The following is a 21,566-nucleotide window of genomic DNA, read 5'->3' as shown; positions in this document are numbered from 1 at the left end:
CTCCACAGGAGAATAAGGTTGACTGCTACTTGTGCTTTGAGGTTTGGATATGATTGAGATGAAACATCTGTTAAGAAAAAAGGTGTGGGGGGGACTTTTTTCTGCTAAAAATATCATGCCTTTTTTTTTTTTTTCCACCAAACTTGAAACATGTGATGAAATTCAACTTTTAAAATATAACCCTGGAGCTACTTGAAACTATAAAAGTCTCCTCAGTATCTGAGGCAAGTCAGAATTTCCACTGTTCAAGCTGGGCTTTTATGAAGAGCAGACTTTAGAAAAAGCTGTAATCTGTCTAGGTAACAAAGGGCACTTGTTCTGCCTGGTGAGGTAAAACTTTGGGTTTCTGTAGCTACTGCAGCAGAAGTGGAGTTGAAGCACACAAAAGCACCCTGACTGATACACACTTTGAATTTGGAACAGCAACTGGCAAAAGCAATATGCTTTTCCCTGAAATTGCCTCTATAAGTCTGCATGTACATGCTTGTGTATTTGTAAGGTTCAGCAGGATGACAGGTTGTTGTGTCTAAACTATCCAGCCCGAAGGTTCAGGCATCTGTCTAGCTTTACATCTATCTAGCCGTCTATATAAAACAATGGCTCTTAAGTTTGATCCCAGAAATGCAAGAACTATTTAATCCTGTCATGAACTGTATCCTCACATGAGACACTCTGGGATAGGGATTTCAATCCCTACGGGCAGGAGAGAAGGGCCTTACAGGAGCATGCACATGGGATCTAAACAAAAGCCTATTGCAGAAAGCTACCAAAAACCCAGCAAAGGGAGAGCTCAAACTGGGTCGCCTGGCTCTGTCAAGGTCAAGCCAAACACAAGAGAACTGGCGACTTTAGGAATATTTGAGAGTTGCAGCAGGACATATTGCCTATTAAATGCAGTATTCAAGGTTTCTAAAAATGAATGTAATGTTTCATGTAAAGGCAAGGGATTTGAAACAAATATATTGTCTTCTGAAATAGCAAGGGCCAAACTGCTTTCAATTACAAGAGCACAAAACTGGAATAATTCCATGAACACCAGCATGAGAGTATTATCTGACCCCAAATCTTTGCCTGGAAATATGCTCTAGTTTCACATGGGTAAAAAAAGAGAGTCAGTCACAAGAGAGTCAGAGAAGAATGGCATTTTGACTCACTTTTCAAAAACATGTTTAATAAAACCTCCACGAACTGTGGTCAAAGCTACAAGAAAAATAACTGGTAATAATCGTTGCTGGGAAATTAAAAGTAGAAAAGAACCTTTGTTCTTCAAGTAGAATAAATGAAACCACTGGTATTCATCATGTTTCCAGAGAGATTGTTTTCAAACTCCTGACTAGTTCCCATATTTCATTCTTTGTTCTTGGTGGTGGATGTCCTGGGGCAAAGTTCAAGTACATTTTTATACCGCTGCACATGTACAGTAATGCAGCTTTATCTCCGGACCATACACGCTAGATCAGCTGCCTCTCACAGATACGCCCAAGTCCATCAGTGTGCCAAGGTCTATCTGATGGCAGACCCTGCCTCCCAGAGCAGCCCCCACTGCAGAGGCAGGGCCGCGGGACACACAGACAGACGTGGCTAGCTGGAGCCCAGGCACCCCGGGTGGGTGCTGACAGGCGTACCCACGCCGCGGGCAGCCGGAGCAGCGCTGTGCACCAGCCTGCATTCCCCTGCGCTCAGTGCCATTGTCACCCAGCCTCAGCTAGATGAACAGCTCACTCAGGTACACCTACACATGCTACAGTTCCTTCCTCCTCTGAATCACAACCTTGACAGCCCAAGGGAAACACTAGTGACCAAAACTGACTTGGTGAGTCCCAAGCCCAGCCCTTGGTGAGGCCCAGCCCTTTCAAACCTCATGGACAGAGCATGAGCCTCACATCACTGGCACCCATTTCTCGCCCCACTACACGGTAGCTTTCCTCAAGCTTCACCCACTGATGTGAGCAACCAGTTGGGTGCCCACAGTCTGCTGCCTAAGCTCTGCCATGACGCTTCACTCACTTTTGGGATGTGGAAGGCAACTGCAAGAGCCCTCCTGCCTTTGATGAGAACTCCCTAAGCTATGTCCTTTTGCCCTTTGATTCTCCTGGTTCCCACATGCGCCCTGATGGTCTGGCTCTCACATGCTACAGGAGAAGAAGCTTGAGAGATTTGCAGACATAGGTTTTTCAACAGCTATACCCACAGGTGACTTTTTGCCTCCTATCATTCCAACTAGTTCACAAGTACCCCAGAGCTGGGCGTAAATTAATATTCTTATTGTTAATTGATTCTTTTTTTACTGACCACTCAGAAGCAGCATTAGCTTCTCTGTGAAAGAAGGAAAAGTTGCCAGTCTTAGGTAAAGAGTATGGAAAACCAATAGTTCTAAATACCAAGCATGCATATAATATTATTTTAAAGCTTTCCATGTTCACTAAGAATCAATTCGGCTTTTCTGAGGTGCTTGTTCCCTTTTCATTACCTGGGTTTTCTACTGAAATCTTTTTTATACATTACACAAAACTAAATGAATACTAACATTTGGCCAACATAAAGAATTGAGAACACTTGTGAGTTTGGAAGGTTTTCTTGTGTACTAAACTTTGAAACCCTTTCTCTGTCATATTGTAGGGGACAGAAATGGATGCAGGAAAACCCAGGCTCTGTTAGCAGCTTCGCTATTATGTCCCTGAACCAAATATTCAACTTGCTTGTGTTCAAAAATAACAAGTTTCCAGCAGTGTAGAATGATCTGAATACAGAAATCAGTTTGAAATTATTACAGCAGGTATGATCTTCCCAGTCTAATGGAGAGGATGGAATAACTCAGAACAAAACTCTTAAACCATAGACAAAACACATCATCTATGAAAAACTCCTAGGCAGCTGGTAGGAGCTGGTGAGCTGTCAGCTAAAGAGAGCAATACCCTACATGCAGGGGGAACAAGCACGGCACAGGCAGCAGAGCACATACCCTCTGCACAGCAGTGGCTCAGTGTGAAGAGGAAAGCTCACCCTCCAAGGTGGCTTAACAGCTCACTTTTCACTGCCTTTCTGTGCTCTGCTTGCCAACATGGGTGGGAGCTGTTAGACACTGTAAAGGTCCATTTGGAAACACCTGGAGACCACTAACTCATTACATACAGGCCATGGACAACCATTGGATGGCAACAGTCTTTCATCACTACTGACCTGGCTGCACTTGAAACAGCAGCTCCAGAAGTAAAAGCTTCTGATCCAAATACCAACCCCCCTCAACTGGAACAGCTAATGTTAAGAAACACTTGTACGATTTTATATTTTCTAAAATATTTTTTTTTAAAGTGCCTTATGCCATAAGATTTTCCTCCCACTCATGGCAAAGAGCCTACCTGCTTCTTATAATTTCCTGGATCTGTGCATGACCACAGGAAAACTTCTGCTAATCCTACCAGTCTCATGTTCTTTGGTGACTTTTATTCTAACTGCCAAACTAAGCAGTTTTCTCTTGGCACTCTCCACTGCTCTTCTCCCCCCCCCATGTTCTTTGGTCCGCCTTCCAATTCACAGTAACTAGCTTATCAGCTTCCAGCCTAGGCAGGGACTAGCTGTTTGTCAGATAATGCTGGCTGGTGCCAGTGGGTCACCCTGAAGCTGAAGATATTTTTCAGAGTAGTTTCATGTCATATTGAGTAGTAGGAAAGAGTGCAGCAGAAACCTCTTGACAGCCGAAAAAAATACAACCAGTGAGCAAGCGATCACATAGCATATACTCATGTATAGCAAATCTATGGTAAGTGCGTAGGATTAGCAACGTCATTAAAACACTGAGTTCCCATACAACATCCCAGACAGCCGACCACAAGAGCACTTTTAAGGTAGAATTATTAACCCTCTGTTTGCAGTGTTAGTAACAAATAGGTATCTGGTCTAAGAACATGACAGAGAAAGGACCTTCATTTGTTGCAAAGCACCAAGCCTGCATCAATGGTACTCGGTAGGTAATAACGATGTTGCTGAGATAAAGCAACTTTGTGCAAGATGCAATCTATGTCTTTTCTATAATTACACTGGAGTGTCATGTATGTAATACATAGAAAATTATTTAAACCTTAGAAAATAAATTAAATAACCATCATAAGTGAAGGCATTGCTTGAAAGAAGCATGCAGTTTGAAATAACTGCCTGGTATTATCCATACATAGCTCAGCCTAGCGCAATACATGAATTTATTACACCTAAGAGATTAAAAAAAGTATAGCACAAAGTGTCTCACATGCAAATGGATGGTTAGCTAAAACTATTTAAAATGCTTGTTCAAGTTTTCCTTTTCTGACAAGTACAGAAACAATTTGGGCCCAAGTACCGTTCCTTGTCACCCTTCCTCTGAGTTGACAGCCCAACAGATATTCTTCCAATTACGAATTTTAGAAACAACGTTAGGAACTAAAGTCTTTACTGAATTTTTCCTGAACAGAGAGACAGAAGAGAGGGAATGATCCTGCAATGCACGAGAGCAGCCTTCCCGCAGGGTGCTGTGAGGGAGGCACCCTCCCCGCCATGCCCCAGGACAGGGGAAGCACCAGCACCTCGGCAGCACTGGCGCGGCAGCCAGCGTGCTCTCTCCTCTGGGCTGGCTGGGACATGTATGGTGGGGGAAGCATGTGCAGCTGTGGGGGGTCTGGGAAGGTTGGCAGCATTGGAGATAAAATCAGAAGCCTTAAACCACTGGTTCATTTTCTACTATTGGTTCCTTATTTCCTTATCAGTTCTTATTAAAGTAAAAAATAACAACACAGCTCTTAGCAGTGGAACTCTTTTAACCACACCTCAGCTCCCACTTGACCACAGATTCCCTGGATGCTGGGTGGAGGAAGAGGTGAAGGACTGAGTGGACATACTAGTAACATCTTGAAAAACATATAATAATATTAAGAATATAATGAATTATTTCTCTGCTCTGCTGAATACAGCATACCTTACTTGCAGGTTTAGAAATTCCATAATGTCTTGTAAATGTGTGGAAAATGCTACAAGTAGCTCTTTTACAGATATGATAGATCTTTTTCAGCAACAACACGTGCTTTGAACTCTGCTAGAGGGCTCTCTAATATTTATGGGCAAGAAGATGGCCTGAATAATTTCATCCTTTCTGGTACCAGATGAGGCAACATCTTACACCTAGGGATTTGGATACATCTGGTTTGGGAAACATATCCAAAAATGGGTTTGTTGACAGGTCAAGCTCTGTCACTGCCTTCAGCAGGACTTTGGATATCATGTTCAGATAAGGCACCAGGAAGGCCTGGATCTCCTCCAGTTTTCTATTAAGAGAATAATAATCAAGACATCACCCTCAACTGACAAATGAAACAGGGAACAGATTGCTATCAGCATAAGAGGCAGCTCCTCTTGACAGGTACAGGACTAGATTGATCTCACAGAGATGCAAGCTTCTGGTTAGTAGAGACACTTAAATCATACTTTTCAGGAGAACAGTGACATGAGAAATCACATTATCACATAACTTAATTGGGGTGATAGGTTAGGTGTCTCCTGAGCTTAAGAACTTCACCTTGAACTCCAAAAGGCAGCTGAAGTAGACAGCTATATCCCACTGGGCTCTAAAGAGCTTGCATTGAGACAAGTAGGAAATTGCCTCTTTTCCACAATCAGTCTGTGTTAGAGGGAGATTTTCCTGCTTCTGATTCAGGTGTCACAAGCAGGGAGAAGACAGGCTGCTCTGAAAAGCTTCTAAATGTCCAAGTGATAAGATGGAGAAACTCCAGTTCACTCCATAAAGACATGGAGTGGTCAAGATAAGAAAGCTCCCCTGATCTACTATGTCTGTGCTAGTTTTTGTGACTTCTTCCAGAGCCACCATCAGATCAGTCATTCATTTCTGGTGACCTACTATTCTATCTAGGGACAATGAAGAGAAAATGCAAACTCTTTTATCCTAGACATAAAGAGTGATGAAGCACATGCTTCCTGTGCAGAAACTGCTGGACAAGAAAGTTCAAGCACGAGAAGTTTGTGGACAGCCACAGCAGACTGCACAAGTACTGTAAGCTAGGCAAGTAGAAGTCTGAAATGCAGTGGGAAAGCATCGCTGAACTTGGAATGAAAGTTGCAAATGAATCAATCCATTACAGAACCTATATCCATCATGCCCAATTGTTATTAATGAAACAAGAAGAAAGAAGAGACTTAGGTTTTCATTGGTGTCTCTTATCTAAGGAAATCACTGACCACGTAAGAGAAAATAAAAAAAATTTCAATTTAGTGACTTGCTGAGCAGCAAAATCAAAGGCAGGTGCTGGATATAATAGACAATACTGGTCAAACTGTTTCTTTCTGCACAGCACTCAGTAAACAGTCGCCACTATTGAGTTCTAACCTCTTGTCATGCACCAACATTGAGTCAACAATCCGCTCTCATGGCTTAATGCTTTTGATGTTTACTTTGTTCTTTCTATAGTTCAAAAGAAAGAACTAATGCACCAGTCCTCTTACCAAATACAATCTTAATCCCAGAATCCCGAGCCTTTTGCTGTTGGCCAGTTAAGTCTGTTAAGACGAAAGGATTTGATCAAGCTTTACATAACAACACAGAAGTTAAATCCAGCAAAGAGAGTTCTTTTTATCTGTACTGCTCAGACAGCTAAGAGGGGGGAAAAAAAGAGAGGGAGGAAAAAAAAAAGGTAATGAACTTGGCTATGTAAAACAAAATAAGGAATTCAATTATTTCTTATTGCCACTTTGTCTTTTCAGTGAGAGTCTTCTAAAGAACTCAGATTCATTCTCCAGTCAAGTCTCTGAGTGTGAAGGCTGTAACTTTCCCCTAACCCAGAACAACTGTGACACCTGCTGTGCTTTTTTGCAAATCTGAGAAATGTTTCTTTTTCATTTTTTTTCATCTCTACCATGTATTTATGAAGACAGAATATAGTTCATTGTTTAGACACTTGCCTGGTACTTAGTAGAGCTGGGTTCAAGTCTTTATTTTGCCGTTCATGTCCTTCGTGAGCTTAGCCCAACCAACCATGTTTCAGTGTGTTACAGCTCATCTCTGAAACTAGTTATCAGTGATGCTGATGTTATCTGATGATACATGAATGTATAATCATGCAACATGTATGTTACACCAACACAATATGTAAAGACCGTGAGCTAGCAAAATAAAGACAGAACAACTATTTTAGATGGAAAGATTAATTTACTTTCTAGAATATTTATTCCATTTTCACACAAAAGATTTCTATGCAGAAAAGAACTACAACAGTGGTCATCTTGTATCAAAGCCACACAAGCTGTGCCCTAACAAAAGTCTCAAATCATGCTTCAGCTTCACTTTATGCTAATATCACAATTTTATGCTAGTACTATCACAGTCATCCAGACATATTGTGCCAGTGAAAAGCAGAAAGTTATACAAAAAGGGCAAAACCATTCTGCTTTAACACACTGCTTCTAATATCTGTCAATTATAAGAATATTCAATATTCTGTTCAAGAGGGAAGCGGGTGACCCTGTCCACATCACAGAAAGCATGTCCTGGAGGTCTGAGAGCAGAAAGGATGAGGACCAAGCCTCGGCGATCTGCATGTGTTGCCTGAACACTGGGTAGGAACAGTTAGCTGCCTTCCAACTGAAAAGATACCACAGAACAGCTCACACCAAGAAAGAACCACCTGATGGTATCTAAATCTCATCTGCACTACTCAGCTACTGCATAAGAAGTGAGATGCATTAGAAGTAATTATGTAAAACTGCTGAAAGATTGAAATTAGAGTAGCCTAAATGATTTTACACTATAACAAAAACAACCCTGCTGCTGACTAGTTTAGAAATCTTACATATTGGATATTATGTTTGCTATGCAAGACAATTCTACGCAACAAAGTGAGAAATAATTAGAGGCAAGGAAAGGTAGAAGGAGACTCAGAGAAATGAAATTATTCACCTCACTGACATTTAATATCCGGTATTAAGTAGATTCTCCTATAATTCTGAAAATTAAAAAGCCACCCCTTACTATATTTATGTCCCACTATGAGCAGAAAGGAAAAACTATGGTGAATTTAAATACTGAAACACTTTTAACAAACAGTGACTCCATCACCTCAAGTATATCTTGCTTTTCTGTGTAACAGTAGCCTACAAACACCAGCTGAAATTGAGCTCCTATGTTACAAGCACATATGAGGAAATAGTCTTTGTAAACTACAGACATGACAGGAACATGGGATTCGAGAAACACAGTATATTAACACATTTCACAGGTAAGGAACTGAAAGACAGACATTCTTAACATAGAGAATCTTTCAAGTTCTGTTTAGACAGAAGTCTCCACCACCAGCAACAGATGACTGGATTATAAAAGGACAGAAATTTCCAAGTTAAGCCTGACACAGTTCACTGCTCTAAATAAATTGGGCATATTGTTTCCACTAACCTATAAGGTAAATCTAGCACACAGCCCATGCAACAACTTGTTAAACTTGTTAAACTAGTTTCCCAGAGACTTTCTGAAGACTCATTTCCTTTTTTTTTTTTTTTAAAAAAGAATGAGCAACTATGTCCTCAAATTAATCTCTTCTGTTCACCAACCCCCACCTGCCCACCTGAAGTTCTAGGTACCTCAGATGTGTTCTTTGGCACACAGAATACAGTGTCCATACTCAAGGTTCCCCAAGGCCCTTCCCACCACAACAGCAATTCCATCTCCACTGCAAGGAGAGGCCTGATCGCAGAGGAAGAGATGAGAAGAGCCTTGGAAAGAAGTTACCTGAGGCAATAATGATTCCATTCATATTCGAGAGAAATGGATTGAGTAAGAGTCTCTGGACTTTATTAGAAATTAATGCAGGAGTTTCTAAGTCTGGTTTGTGTAACACAGAAGGGTGTGCAGCATATCTCAAAACCCAGTGCTAACATTTTCAGTGATAGCATTTACCACCTCTGCTGGGGACAGTGATATTCACTACTGCTACCAATGCCAAGAGAGGTACCCGGGAAAAAGTTGTGAGACCTTGAATTAAAACACTTAGTCCCTATGATACAAATGGATGACTTCTTTCAATACTAGGAGGACAGTGGTAAGAGACAGAGAAATACTACCTTATTCCCATCTTAACAGTTCTGCCAGGCAAAAGACACATCAGTTTATCAAGAACTGCATTCTCATACATGCATTCTCACACTGACTTGTTCACTGACTTACTCCGATATCCCTTAATATTAACCAAGAAATTTTGTTCTTTAAATACCTTCTAGATGAAAGTGTTCATCACCAATTGTGTCTCTGTAGCCTTCCCCAGATAAATCCTGTTTAAAAAAAACAAAAATTAATGACAAATATACTATATACAAAGTGTTGAGGTGTTAAGAATATGTATTTATTATCGCCAGGATTAATTTAAAATGAGAGCACAAAGTTGTTTTCCAGGGAAGAAGTCAATCACTTTATTAGTGCTAGTCAATGCATTTAGTGCTATTTTACAATGCTCTGGACATACTTTAGGACAAAAATTTAATGGAGATTAATAGATTGTACAGGGGAAAGAAAAAAGAAGTGTTCATATTCTAATCCTTTTACGAAGTAGATTAGTATTTAGCATTTCAACGTTCTGTCAAGCAAGCAAGATAAAAAACTCCAAATGGAAATGATAAAGGAGAAATAAGCCCTTCACTACCCACAAAGGAATGTTATCACTTGGTTCCACCAACAAACAGAAAACTTTCATATGCCAGAGGTCACCCAAGAAAAGCAGATACCAGACTCTAAAGAACTGCCTGATCCTTCAGTCCCGAAATTAATGAAATTTTGTCAGCCCCAGTATGGCTACAGCAATACAGAAGCAGATGCCATAGATATGCAGATGATCTTATCTCAGACTCAGAAAACATTTCTCTAATGGTGATGAAGTAGTAATAAAGGGCATCAGTGGGATTTGGAGATAATCCCCCTCACAAAGACCCTGAAGAGCATTCCTACTCTCTTATTAGCAGACCCTTCCAGCTCCATCCCCCCACCCCAGCTAAACCATAAGCATTGACAGCTATCCTCATGTGTTGCCTTCTCCCACTCATTCCGTAGGCTCTAGCATCACTGTAACGTCACCGACCTTACATTGCAGTCTGACTCCCTAGATTCTCCACAAACATTCTCTGCCATGATAAATGGTTACAGTGATAAAGAAGGATATGATCCTAAAAAGCTGGTGTGCTGCACTCATGGCCATTCTAACTCTACCTGCAAAAACACACCAGGAACACAGAGGCAGCATTCTTAGCGTGGACTTGTGCACTGGAAGTTGGCAGTACAGAGCTTTTAGCACACAATAAGAATACCAGAATAACCTGTGAAAACTTATGTGCTGTTGCATTCATTAGCTTTATTGTTAAGTAATTTTATCACGATAAAAGCAGTTCACTTCTTTTCCTTGAAAAACCTGAGAGAGGTTCTTTTCTGCCTACCACGTGCCCAAATGTTATTCTTTGAGATTAATTACCAGAAAGTAACTAAGCCACCTATCTTAGGAATTCTTCAGCATCTATTTCTGCAGCAGCATTAAAAAAATTAGATTTCAAAACCACTACCGGATAGCTAGCCCAGAGATCCTGAAAATATTGTTCTGTTCATGAGCAGCTACCCTGAAACAGTTAGAACTCACAGGTCAAATGGCTCTGAGAAATGCTGGCAACCTGGCCCGGAATGCCAGGGTTGTGCACAGCACAATGTTGCTATAAAAGCTGTCATTCTGAGTTTAGCTTTCCAAGAAGCAAAAAACTATTTTGTTTCCTTGAGTTTTTGTTCCAGTAAGAAAGGTCCCTTCTTTTGAGCATGCACTGATTAGTATCAATCATTACCTTAAAGATTATCGAAGAAATAGACAGTGAACGAAAAGAAGCCATTACATGTTGGCATAACTTATCATATTTCTGCAAGAAGATGATCTTTCCAAGGCCTTGTAAAACTTGGTATACTTCTGTTTGACCAAATTCCCCTGTGTCATCATTTTCCATGAAGCTCTGAGAGCGCCACCTCTGACTGCTCTCACGGATTGTGATAGCACAGAAGTGACTACGTAGGCATTTATGGCACCTTTGCTCTCTCCCACAATGCTAAATATTTAACTATTTTGGTCTGGGGTTTTTTAAACTGAACTCAGAATTCCTGCTCCCTCCTGCTCTCCTGAAAAAAAAAAAAAATATTGTCTATTAACCTGACCAGAAAATATGCAATGAGTAGGTAAAACTACTTGTGATGTACCTCTGAGGAGAATAGTACCTAGCTGGTAGACTTCATCATTTAAGCTTTTAGCAAAGCAAATAGTGCATCTGGGTATCAAATGTTGCCTGTTAAAATGATGTCATTAATGTCATCCTCTACAAAATCCAAAAGTCATTAACTTTTATAATTTTTCAAAAGACATAGCTTAAGAACGAGCTTGTTGAATGTTACATTGCTGATGTAAAATGCACCATCAAGTAACTCAACGGAAAAGAGTGGAAGACACGAGTGTAAAACAGTAGAGTGAAGCATTAATATTCATTAAGTTAGCTTCCTTATTTTCTCACTTTTAATCATTACATGGGTCTTAAGTAAATGTTTTATATTCATCTAGTTTCAGTTCTTCTCTAGCTCCTAGACATTTCAGTTAAAGTAGTAATTTAAAGCAAGCAAATTTCCAGTAAGTGTTTCCACCTTAAACAAAATTATGATAAATTATCAAATTCTAGAAAAGTGGTTTTATGATGTTGAACCATAATATAACTGTTAAATAGCACATAAATTGAGAATCCATCCTGAAACTGATGAGAGCAACGTTTGATCATTTTAGTGACACATTTAAGCAGAACTCCTCAGCTCCCATTCAAATGTGTTGCTCTGTGTGTGTAAGATTATGACATGTATCATCTTCAATAGACAGAAGTGTATCTGTGAAAGGTGTGGGCAACGCTAAGATTTTACAGGAAGAAAAAAATGAGGGAGAAAAAGAAACTATATCATTCATCTTATTATCATTAACTCCTCTGTCAAAAAAACCCTGCAAGAGTTACCTGAATATTTTTAGTGCCACTGAGATAAATGTCACGACATGGATAAATACCAAAATGCACTTGCTTGAAAAAAAGATCCTGGACAGTATATGTAAACTCACACCCAACAGGAAAGTACAAAAGCTGAGCAAGCATCAGAGAGAACAATCCTGACTGCAGCTTATACTGAATAAATGGATTATTCTCCCCGTCACCTGTGCAAATTGCCTTAATGTGAATAAAACAGTGCATCTACCCCCAGCGACCCAAATTCAGAAAATGGACTAGAGCGGAAGGGTAAATGTGTAAAACGTAACTTGCAGCTCAAGAAACTCTAGTGGGAAGCAAACACTATTGCCAGGTAGGAACATTTGAGACTGAGGATAAGCATGTTTGAGCACAAAGGAAACACAGGCTTGAGGGGATGAAACAAACCCGCAGCAGCTCTGCCGTCTGGCCAGGCTCTGCGACGTGGGCCTCCCCGTGCAGCTGCCGGAGCCCGGCCCGCGGCAGGAGTGGTGCTGGAGAGAGCAAAAGCAACAACATTTAGGTCATAGGTAGTTGTATATCACTGGCCTGACACGATGTTTTAAATCACAACACTGTATTTTCAGGCTGGAACACTGAGTCATGAAACAACCAAAACCAGATGTACCCTGTGAAATACTATATAACTGAGGTCAGCAAGCACTTGAAAGAATAAAGAAAAGAAACATTTACGTAGAAGGATTATTTCAGCATGCCGTTTCTATAGGTTGCTGAACAGGAACCCATCTAGAGTAAGTGTCTACCTCACCAGGAGTTTCCCAGATAAGTTAAGTTGGCCTCGGTTGGCTACCAACACAAATCACGCAGAATGACTAAGACTCAGGCTCAAACATCTGCTTCAAAACTCTGAACAGCTGGCTGCCTGGCCTGGGTAGAACGGACCTTGTATCCCATATATCCCATTCTGATAGGTGCCACTGTACTCAGATTTAAGAGGGTGGGGGTGGAGAGAAGAGTTAATTAGTACAACTCCCTCAGAAATGCTGCTGAGTATACACAGAGGAGAGGAAGGAAAACAACCTTTAAAAACTCCTGCACCCCCAGGGCTTCTATTTGGCTGGTTACAAGTCAGGCAATCGACACTCGCTTCCCACCTTTGCTGTGCAATCAGACTCCAATGAATTCTACCTCGCTGGGAATTTTAATTTTTTAACCTCAATGTCAGCCCTAATGACCCTGTGCAGACTGATACATCTCTGGATACTAATGGCCAGGCACTCACTCCGGGGCTCCCAGCTGTGGATTTCCTTTTCACCAGCTATCTGAAAATGCTGCCATCCAAGTCCTGACCCATAGTTCTGCCTACATCACTATATTCCTCCCATGCCTCTGCTGGCTCCCTTTCTGCTTCAACACTGAGGTTAAGCTCCTTGTCCTCACCTTCCAGGCTCTACACAGCTGAGCCCCAGCCCTACCTCCTAGCCCCTATGCCCACTGACTCCTTTAATCTTGATCTTCAGTACGACTCCTTCTACCTGTCCTGGCTCTGTCTTTTCATGCTGCTCTTCGTGACACCCAGCATGTAAGAGCCCAAGCTACAGAATGCAAACGGAGTGTGCATTTTAGCAACCCACATTCAGACTAACATGGTGTTAAATACAGTTTTTCTTTTGGTGTAAGTAGAGACAGCTACATCCATAGATGTATTAAATATATCAAAGAATAACCTTTGATTTAGGTAGGTTATCAGGATAACAAGCACATTTTTAAAGTTTGGACCCCTCTACTCCCTGTAGTACATCACAGTCAATACTGTGTTAATTAACATTTTTCTAGAAGGTGTTGCTCTTCTCGAGTAGAAACAAGTTGATTTACCTCTCCTTCTTCAAACATCTCATTAAAATCCTTTGATTTAGCCTTAAGACTAAATTTTCCACATTTTTGGCAAAAAACATGCACACATTTCCTGTTTTAGTGAAGTTCTTATCAAAGTATCATATCCATCACTTTCAGCAAGTACAATACAAGCAAAATGACAAACTGTCAACCAAGAAAACTTTCCTCCCTATTTTTAACCATCTGACTGAAACGTGGGGGTTTCTTCTCTCTTTATTCCCATATTGATGCAATAAAGTTCCAGTACTTTTGGAAAGAGCAAAGTTGAAGAAATGCGTTTCACAACAGGACTGCAGGGGACAAGATATGTGGTAACTAACGTCTTGTGGAATGGATTTTATAATGGTTTTAAAGTAGCTGCCAACAAGAATGCTGTGTCACCTATGCCCAAACTTCCATGCTTAATGTGGACAGAAAACAATACTAAGAAATAGAGAATGAGGATGCCCTCTGGCCTTCCACCCAATGACTGAGGGCTCAGTTAACTGTTAAGTGGCTGTTGTCAAGGCTTCAGTCTCACTTAGAGGAAACAAGTTTCCAAAATAATTCAGATTTTCATATAGCAAGTCCTTAGAAGATTTTGAAAACCTAGTCTCCTGAAGAGGCTTCAGGAAACCCATCCAAACCCCAAAGCAGTCATTATTATTGTTTTACTTTATTTTTAATCTTGTCCAGACTTGAAGAGAAAGATGTAAAAGACTTTTTCAATAAACAGTTGATGGGAAGAACTGAAATTTCCCATGAACTAGAAACAGAGCTATGTATAACTATGATCAACTCAAGCCTAGTCTTCACTACTAGAAAACCTATTCAGATCTCAAAGAATGGTATCATTTATTTTAGGATAATGCAGGTGAAAGTACATTCACTTATTTAAGGTGAGCATAATTCTTACAGCTTTACAGACAGGCTTAAAATTCAAAAATTAAATAACATTAAAGAAACAAATAAACAAACTACTTGTAATCAGACATACTTGGAGACGGTATTTTGCTAGGATAGCAGCTTCCATGCACACAAATGCATGCAGTCAAATATAAAAGTGGACATCTGTGTGCACAGTTCTGTGATCACTACTTACAAACAGAAGATAAGAGTGCATTTTGGGCATGTATTTGGGTCTTTCCGCATTTGGAAGTGAAGCCCTCATATTAATATTCTCTTTCAAAAATACTTGAAGATACCGCTCGTAAGCCTTTTCAAATAAACCACATGCTTCTGTATTACACTGTCCTATATAGGACAAGAGCTTCTTTCCCTTCCCTGTTTCTCAGTAATCTGTATATCTAGGGCCTTACACAGATAAAGTATATATTCCGAGCCTCACTATAATTAAAACTGAAACCAGACCAATACAATTAAGAATTAAAGCGTATACCATATAGAAAAGCACTATAGAGCAATACACATTTATGCCTTGGTTTAAACCTAATATGGTTTCCCCTACATCATATTGTACTTTTCCTTCTGCAGCCATGAGGTTTTGCTTTTTCTTTTTGAGTTTGCTGTTCCAGATAATTTAGTAATAAAGATAACTCACTAAGATTCAACTTCCTGTAAAGAATGTGTAAAGCAGCTCACACATGGAGAAGTTAAGGTGACTTCAACTTTTAGACCCACATTAAAACACATACTGCAACTGCAATAACGCAGTTTGTTAAGCAGACACACCAAGCTCAACTTCTATAATGTTTTGTTTCTCTGAACAAGAACCTGGTGCTTTGTGATCCATTACAGACAGGTTTTTCTTCCTCCACCATGCATGGAAGCTTCTCTCAGATAAAATTTCTTATATAATATAATCACAGCAAGTAGAGTTGTTAAGAAAACAGATTTCTTCTCTAAGATCTCTGATAGCTGATCTTGGATGGGTTTAGCTGCTGCCATTTAGGATTTTACTGCCTTTATCTGCCACGATGGCCTTTATGTCCAAAGTCATGGTCTTCCTAACAGAGATAGCAGAGCACAATGGGCGTAGCACAACAGATACTGAAATTGATCCTTTGGTACCTTTAGCACAAAGTTCACACTAATACACCAGCTCAAAAACTATGATGGTGAAGTGCACAAATGCATTCAGTTTGGCTACCTCTGCTCTAGAAGTAACTCCCAGCCATAATAATATGGTAATAGTGTTTGAAATCACTGCATCTGTATCCACCAATCTCACAGAATTGGAACCCCTGCTGCCTCATCTCACAGAAGGTGGCTGTAGAGCAATTCCAGCTGCTGGTAAAATACTGTGAAGATAAAGACAGGATAACAGAAAAAAAAAGACAGTCACAAAGGATCATGGACTATTAGAGGCTTATGAGGCAAAAAATATCCCCAGTTTCTTTATATCCCTGTTACAGACCCTCAAATGGGTACAAGGAGCAGTTGTACAATATGTTTTTAAGGATATCCCATCCATAGGAACACAAACATGAGGCTGTTGAGGAAGTGAAAGTGCAAAGCAGACATTTGAATAAGAACGAAAGGAAAGGTGGTACTTTTTGATCCAGGTTGCTTGCAACATGCAGCTGAATCTCTTTTGTCCCAGTCCAATACCTGGACCAGTCTTTCTAACAGGATAAAACACAAATCCTTTCTTCATTATTCTGATATATTTGTTTTCTCCAGCCTATGAAAACTGGGTAGTGGCAATACTGAAACATGCTCTTTGCAGGTAGCTTTTTCATCTCTGCTGCAGTGGGTAAATGAGCATTCTCTTTTAGCGGTCAGTGAGCATTCACAAAAGCTACCAACCTGCTCATTTAACTTGAATCATAAGATTCCTATGTCCTGTGGAAGATAAGTGTGCTTATAAATATCTATTTGAATCTTGTATACACACACCAAAAAAAAAATCTGTAGAAGAAAAAAACAGCAATAATAGCTTGAAATACTACGGACTTGCTTAATATTACTTGTAGCCAGTAAACCAGATCAAATTATTCAATGTACATTAAGAACTGTAGATAGTCAGAAGATTCCTTTAGGGGATAGTTTTATTTAGACTATTCCAGTTTCAAGACAGACATTACTGCTTCTATGAGGTTTTCACCCTGCACTTTATGGATCTTTAGAAAATCTTGCTAGCTGTTGCAAAGTGACATCTTCCATTAACACTATTACTGGAATTCTGGAACTATTATGGCTTCTACTTTTTAAGGTTATAGGGTGAGACACAGTTTTTCAAGGACTTCGGCCAGATAAGAGGTTATATAATTGAAAGCAACTGTATGAATAGACATGGATTCAGCAGTTACTTTCAAACTAAAGGGTCCAACCATCTCCAACTAGAAAAGATCATCAGTCTTTGAGATTAAATAGGACTGAAACATGAAATTACTGCTATTTGCTATATTTAAATTCACTTTGAAGCTACTTCAAAAGGATAAATGAACTAACTCTACAGATTCTGCTATTTACCTTACATTGTTCTTCTAGCTATCCTCTAATATTTTTGCTGATTGCAAAAATCAGTTGTCCCATGTCCCCTGAGATCTTACCTTCGCATAGATCATAGTGATGAACAAGTCTAAGGACATGAATGAAGGAGGACAAATCTTCATCTACCTTCCAGCCTGGAGAAGCTCAATAACTCCTCCAAATTGCTTATTTTGGGCTTCTTCACTGCAGCATACGGATAGGCATAGCTACATAATAAATAAGATTTTCTGTTCAACTTCCTTTCATGATAGATTTGGTTACCAAGAAACTCTTTTAACAGTGCACTGAGGTGATCTTACCCAGGCATACTCTGGGAAACAAGCATGCAGAAAATGGTTACAAAGCTTGACTACAGAATAACTTGCTCATTTAAGACGTGATCACTGAAATCAAGGTTACTCTCTCCACCAACCACAGCTGTAACATACTGTATTCTGAACCTTTCTTGTGATAATAGCCTATGTCTTCTTACATAACTCAGGTTTTCATACAGCTCAAATGCTTAAAGCTCTTCTAGAATGATAATCAATGGTCCTCTATTATGTTTATAGCTCTAAGTCTTTTCCTGCTAATGGATGACGTATATTTATGCAGCTGGAGGAAACCTGGATTCAATAACTGCTCCACCACAGACTTACTGTGTGGTGTAGGGTAAGTCATTTAAATCTCTCTGTGCCTTCATTTTTCAGCTGTAAAACAGAATTCTTGATGCCCATCTTTGCAAAGAGCTCTGAATCCTCAGGATGAAAACATACTCTGCTAAATAATATTACCTTGTTAGGAAGCACAGGTGTGTGACCCTGGACACATATGCTAATGTTGATCCATAAATCTGTCAACAGGAGGTGCTGGCAAAACAGATGGTTCACATTCCTTTTTAAACCACCTCTTTGTCCCCAAAGCCCAGGTATGTCAACCAATCATTTTATAACTGATCAGGGTTTTAACAGGCCAGGAAGTCACAGTGAAGCACAATGCCACCAGCATTATGGCTAAAAATGGAGCCAACATGAGGAAAAGACAGACATAGAGGCTTCTTTTACTCTTCTCCTCTGCTCCCCGGCACATAGGACAAACACTGTAAGGCTCTGCAGAAAAAGATAAAAGAAAAAGCAGAACCCGTCCCCACACATTCCTGTAAGTAGTACAGCATCACTGATCATGCCTGAATGCTGATTGATGCTGTGTACATAGAAACAGACACATGCTTTTTAATGACAGGCAATTAAAAAACCCCACAGACACACACCATTTAAAAACCTGATTTAGATGAACAGTTGCATGTTGATCCACAGGATCAGGAGGATTACAAGCAAATAAAAAGTTCGCTTTAAACGTTTATTTTATTTTTTACTTAGGAGTTACCTCTATTATTAGCTCAATAGCTGAAAACTGAGCACCCAGCATTTTCCTTGAAAATGTTACTGCAGCAACAAGGGCTGTGGCAGGATTTATGCTGCAGAGGCTGGGCAGGCTGCTGGGAGGGAGCACTTGAGTGTGGGGACAGGCAGGGAGGGCAAGCGGGCAGGCAGGGAGGGAGAGCTGGAAGGGCAAGGCAGGCAGGCAGGGAGGGATGGTGGAGCAGAGCAGGCGGGCAGGGCAGGGCAGGGCAGGATGGTAGGGCAGAGCAGGGCAGGGAGGGAGGGATGGCAGGGCAGGCAGGGCAGGGCAGGGAGGGATGGCAGGGCAGGCAGGCAGGGCAGGCAGCCGTTTGGACCGTCTGCCACGCACATTCCCATAAAAGGAATCCCAGGGCCAGAGGACCACATCAAAGCCGCGGAGTTTAGCAGATTTCCCCTTCCCCTCCCCCTGAGTCTTTGAGACGGAGACTTCATACTCCAGAATTTAATATCTTTTCCCTCCCTCCCCCCATCAGGCCCTTTGTCTGCGTCTCTGTTCTCTAAGAGCTAACAGATGTTGATGCCATATAGTTTCAAAGAAAACTTTTGATGCCCACATAACTCATTACAACTAATATATTCCAAGAATGCTTGTAGCTCGGGAAACACTGGGGTGAAAAAACAGAGGAGAGGGGGCAAATGGCTACACTGAATAAAGCCTTGAGAGAAAATAAATAGTTCACTTCAAAGTCATCAGGGAATTCTTTAACAAGCTCTTTCTTCCGCAAAACACAGAACAAATTCAGCTGAGTCTAGAATTCCCAAAGGAAAAAAAATAAAATCAAACCCTACATAAATGGCAAACCAGAGGGAAGCATCAGAGAGGTCGCCCGGCTCACCCAGCAACAAAGTGCAGCATTCTCGAGGTTCGATATTCCCAAGCAACCTGCAGTGTGGCAGGGCACAAAAGCTCTGCTGAAAAGGGGAGACTGTCAACAATAACAATACAGAGAGCCCGAAAAAAAGCTAACACTGTCCCTCTGCATGGAACGAATGCAGGCAGCGATGAGATTGCTCAATTCACAAAGCACTTCAGCCTTACAACACATGCAGGAGGACGTCACGAATGTCACAGGTATAAAGAAACATTTGCTCATTTAGCAAAAGCAGGTGATTGTATTTTTCAGGGCAGGCAGGTCCATGTTCTTAGCTGTTTTCTAGGGTTACATCTAGGATGCGACCCTTCATAAATTTTTCTAGCAGGTCTCCGCCCCTTCCCTGCTGCTTCAGCACACAGCTGCATTCTCCTTCCGTTTGGTGAGAAGCCCCCCAGGAGTCACCAGGGGTTGGTAGGGAGAAGGGTTGAGAAAAGGGGGGAGGGCGAGAATGTGATTACATCAATTTCCACAGCAGGAGGATCAAATTGCATCATTGTACACAACTTGGGGCCCGCTCTTTTATCCCTGATGCAGGCAAATTTCCTATTGAAATCAGTGGGAGACTTGTCTGTGCAAGGACTACAGAATCGGGTATTCTGTGATCACAGAATTAGAAAGCAGTAGGAAGCCACACCTGGCAGCACATCTCTCCGTGGTGCCCTGCCCTCCGTCAGGATGGAGATCAAATTAAAACAAATGAAAATATAACAATGTTAAGTTCCTTATCCCTCTCATACACAAACTCCTAAAAATCCACCACTGCACTTATACTACTATAAAAGTCGGTATAAAGGTCCTATCAGTGAACTGCAGGTTTCACACAAAACAAGTAACAATGAGAAAGAAAATGGGATGGGTGTAGAGAATGTGCCCAGATGTCTTTATACCCTATCTATTCAGGGTCACAGCCCACAAACATTTAACACCTGATGAAACGACTACAGCCACGGCCATTGCTGTGAATGTCAGTGACCTGGGTCCAACTCTTAAAGACATTCCTAGGTTTGGAGTTGCAGGGGCTTCTCTTCTGAATGAGCACATGCACGTGTATACACACACGTGCAGCTGCAGGATTTAGTCATTAGTTCACAGCCCTTTCAGAGTTGCATTTTTTCTTACAATATGGCTTCAGCAGCCATAGTCTTATGCAAGTGAGAATGAATTTGCTGGGAGTGTGACAAAATAGGGTGCAACACAGAGACAGATATCCAGTGGAGATGAGGATTCTGAGAAATTATGGACAAATTCTACTGCTTATCTGACAGAGACAAGACGGGCTGCTGGCTGACACTTCAGAAAGCCCTGAGAACACTGCCCCAGTGAGAAAGGCTCCTTTACCATGTAAATGAACTTTCCTCAGATCACGTAAATGTAAAATAAAGTTAGGTATCAACACCCAACATATACATGGAGCTGCCTTGAAAAAAAAAAATCAAGACTGCAAAAGAAAACTGGGTATGAAGGAGATAATTCTGGGGATGACATCTTTCAGTGAAGCTCTTCTATACCTCTATAGCATTGAAAAAAGTCAGATTAATTCTTTGCCCATCTTACATTTCTGAAAACAGTGTCACCGTGCTGAAGCAGTTTCACAGCTGACAGTGCAGCACTTCACCCACCACAGAGCTCCCCTGTGCTGCCATGCACTGTCTGTGTTACCTGCGCAACCATTTTAAAGCAATCCTCAAACTTCCTACATGAGCTGCTCTTACATCAGTGTTTATGGTACAGACACCCCCCTCAGATATGTTGTACGAGGCAGAAAGGAGTAACTGTCTAATGACATTGCTCAAAGGTAATAATCCGTAACAGGGATTCTAGAAAACAATTAAAACGAAAATCTGAGGAGTGGGAAAAGTGCATAGAGGTAGGCTAGGAAAACACATGTTGTGATGGAAGTAAAGGCCCTGAAAGTTACACTAAGCTTATGGGAAAATGAAATTCTCAAACGTTC

At 40.9% G+C, this 21,566-nt stretch overlaps 1 protein-coding gene across 1 annotated transcript in view; it reads right to left on the bottom strand.

Moving 5' to 3' along the window:
• NKD1 (naked cuticle homolog 1) overlaps positions 1–21,566 on the bottom strand; it is a 116,719-nt gene that overhangs the window by 32,012 nt on the left and 63,141 nt on the right. The window contains exon 3 of the mRNA XM_026856957.1: positions 9,240–9,297. Coding sequence (XP_026712758.1) covers positions 9,240–9,297 — 58 coding nt within the window. The remainder of the gene's footprint in view (positions 1–9,239; positions 9,298–21,566) is intronic.

The sequence above is a fragment of the Athene cunicularia genome, assembly GCF_003259725.1.
Source record: "Athene cunicularia isolate RWA chromosome 11 unlocalized genomic scaffold, athCun1 chr11_part1, whole genome shotgun sequence".
In the NCBI taxonomy this organism is placed as follows: Eukaryota; Metazoa; Chordata; class Aves; order Strigiformes; family Strigidae; genus Athene; species Athene cunicularia.
The sequence above is the reverse complement of the archived record's forward strand: the minus strand, read 5'-3'. Positions and strand labels throughout refer to the sequence as shown.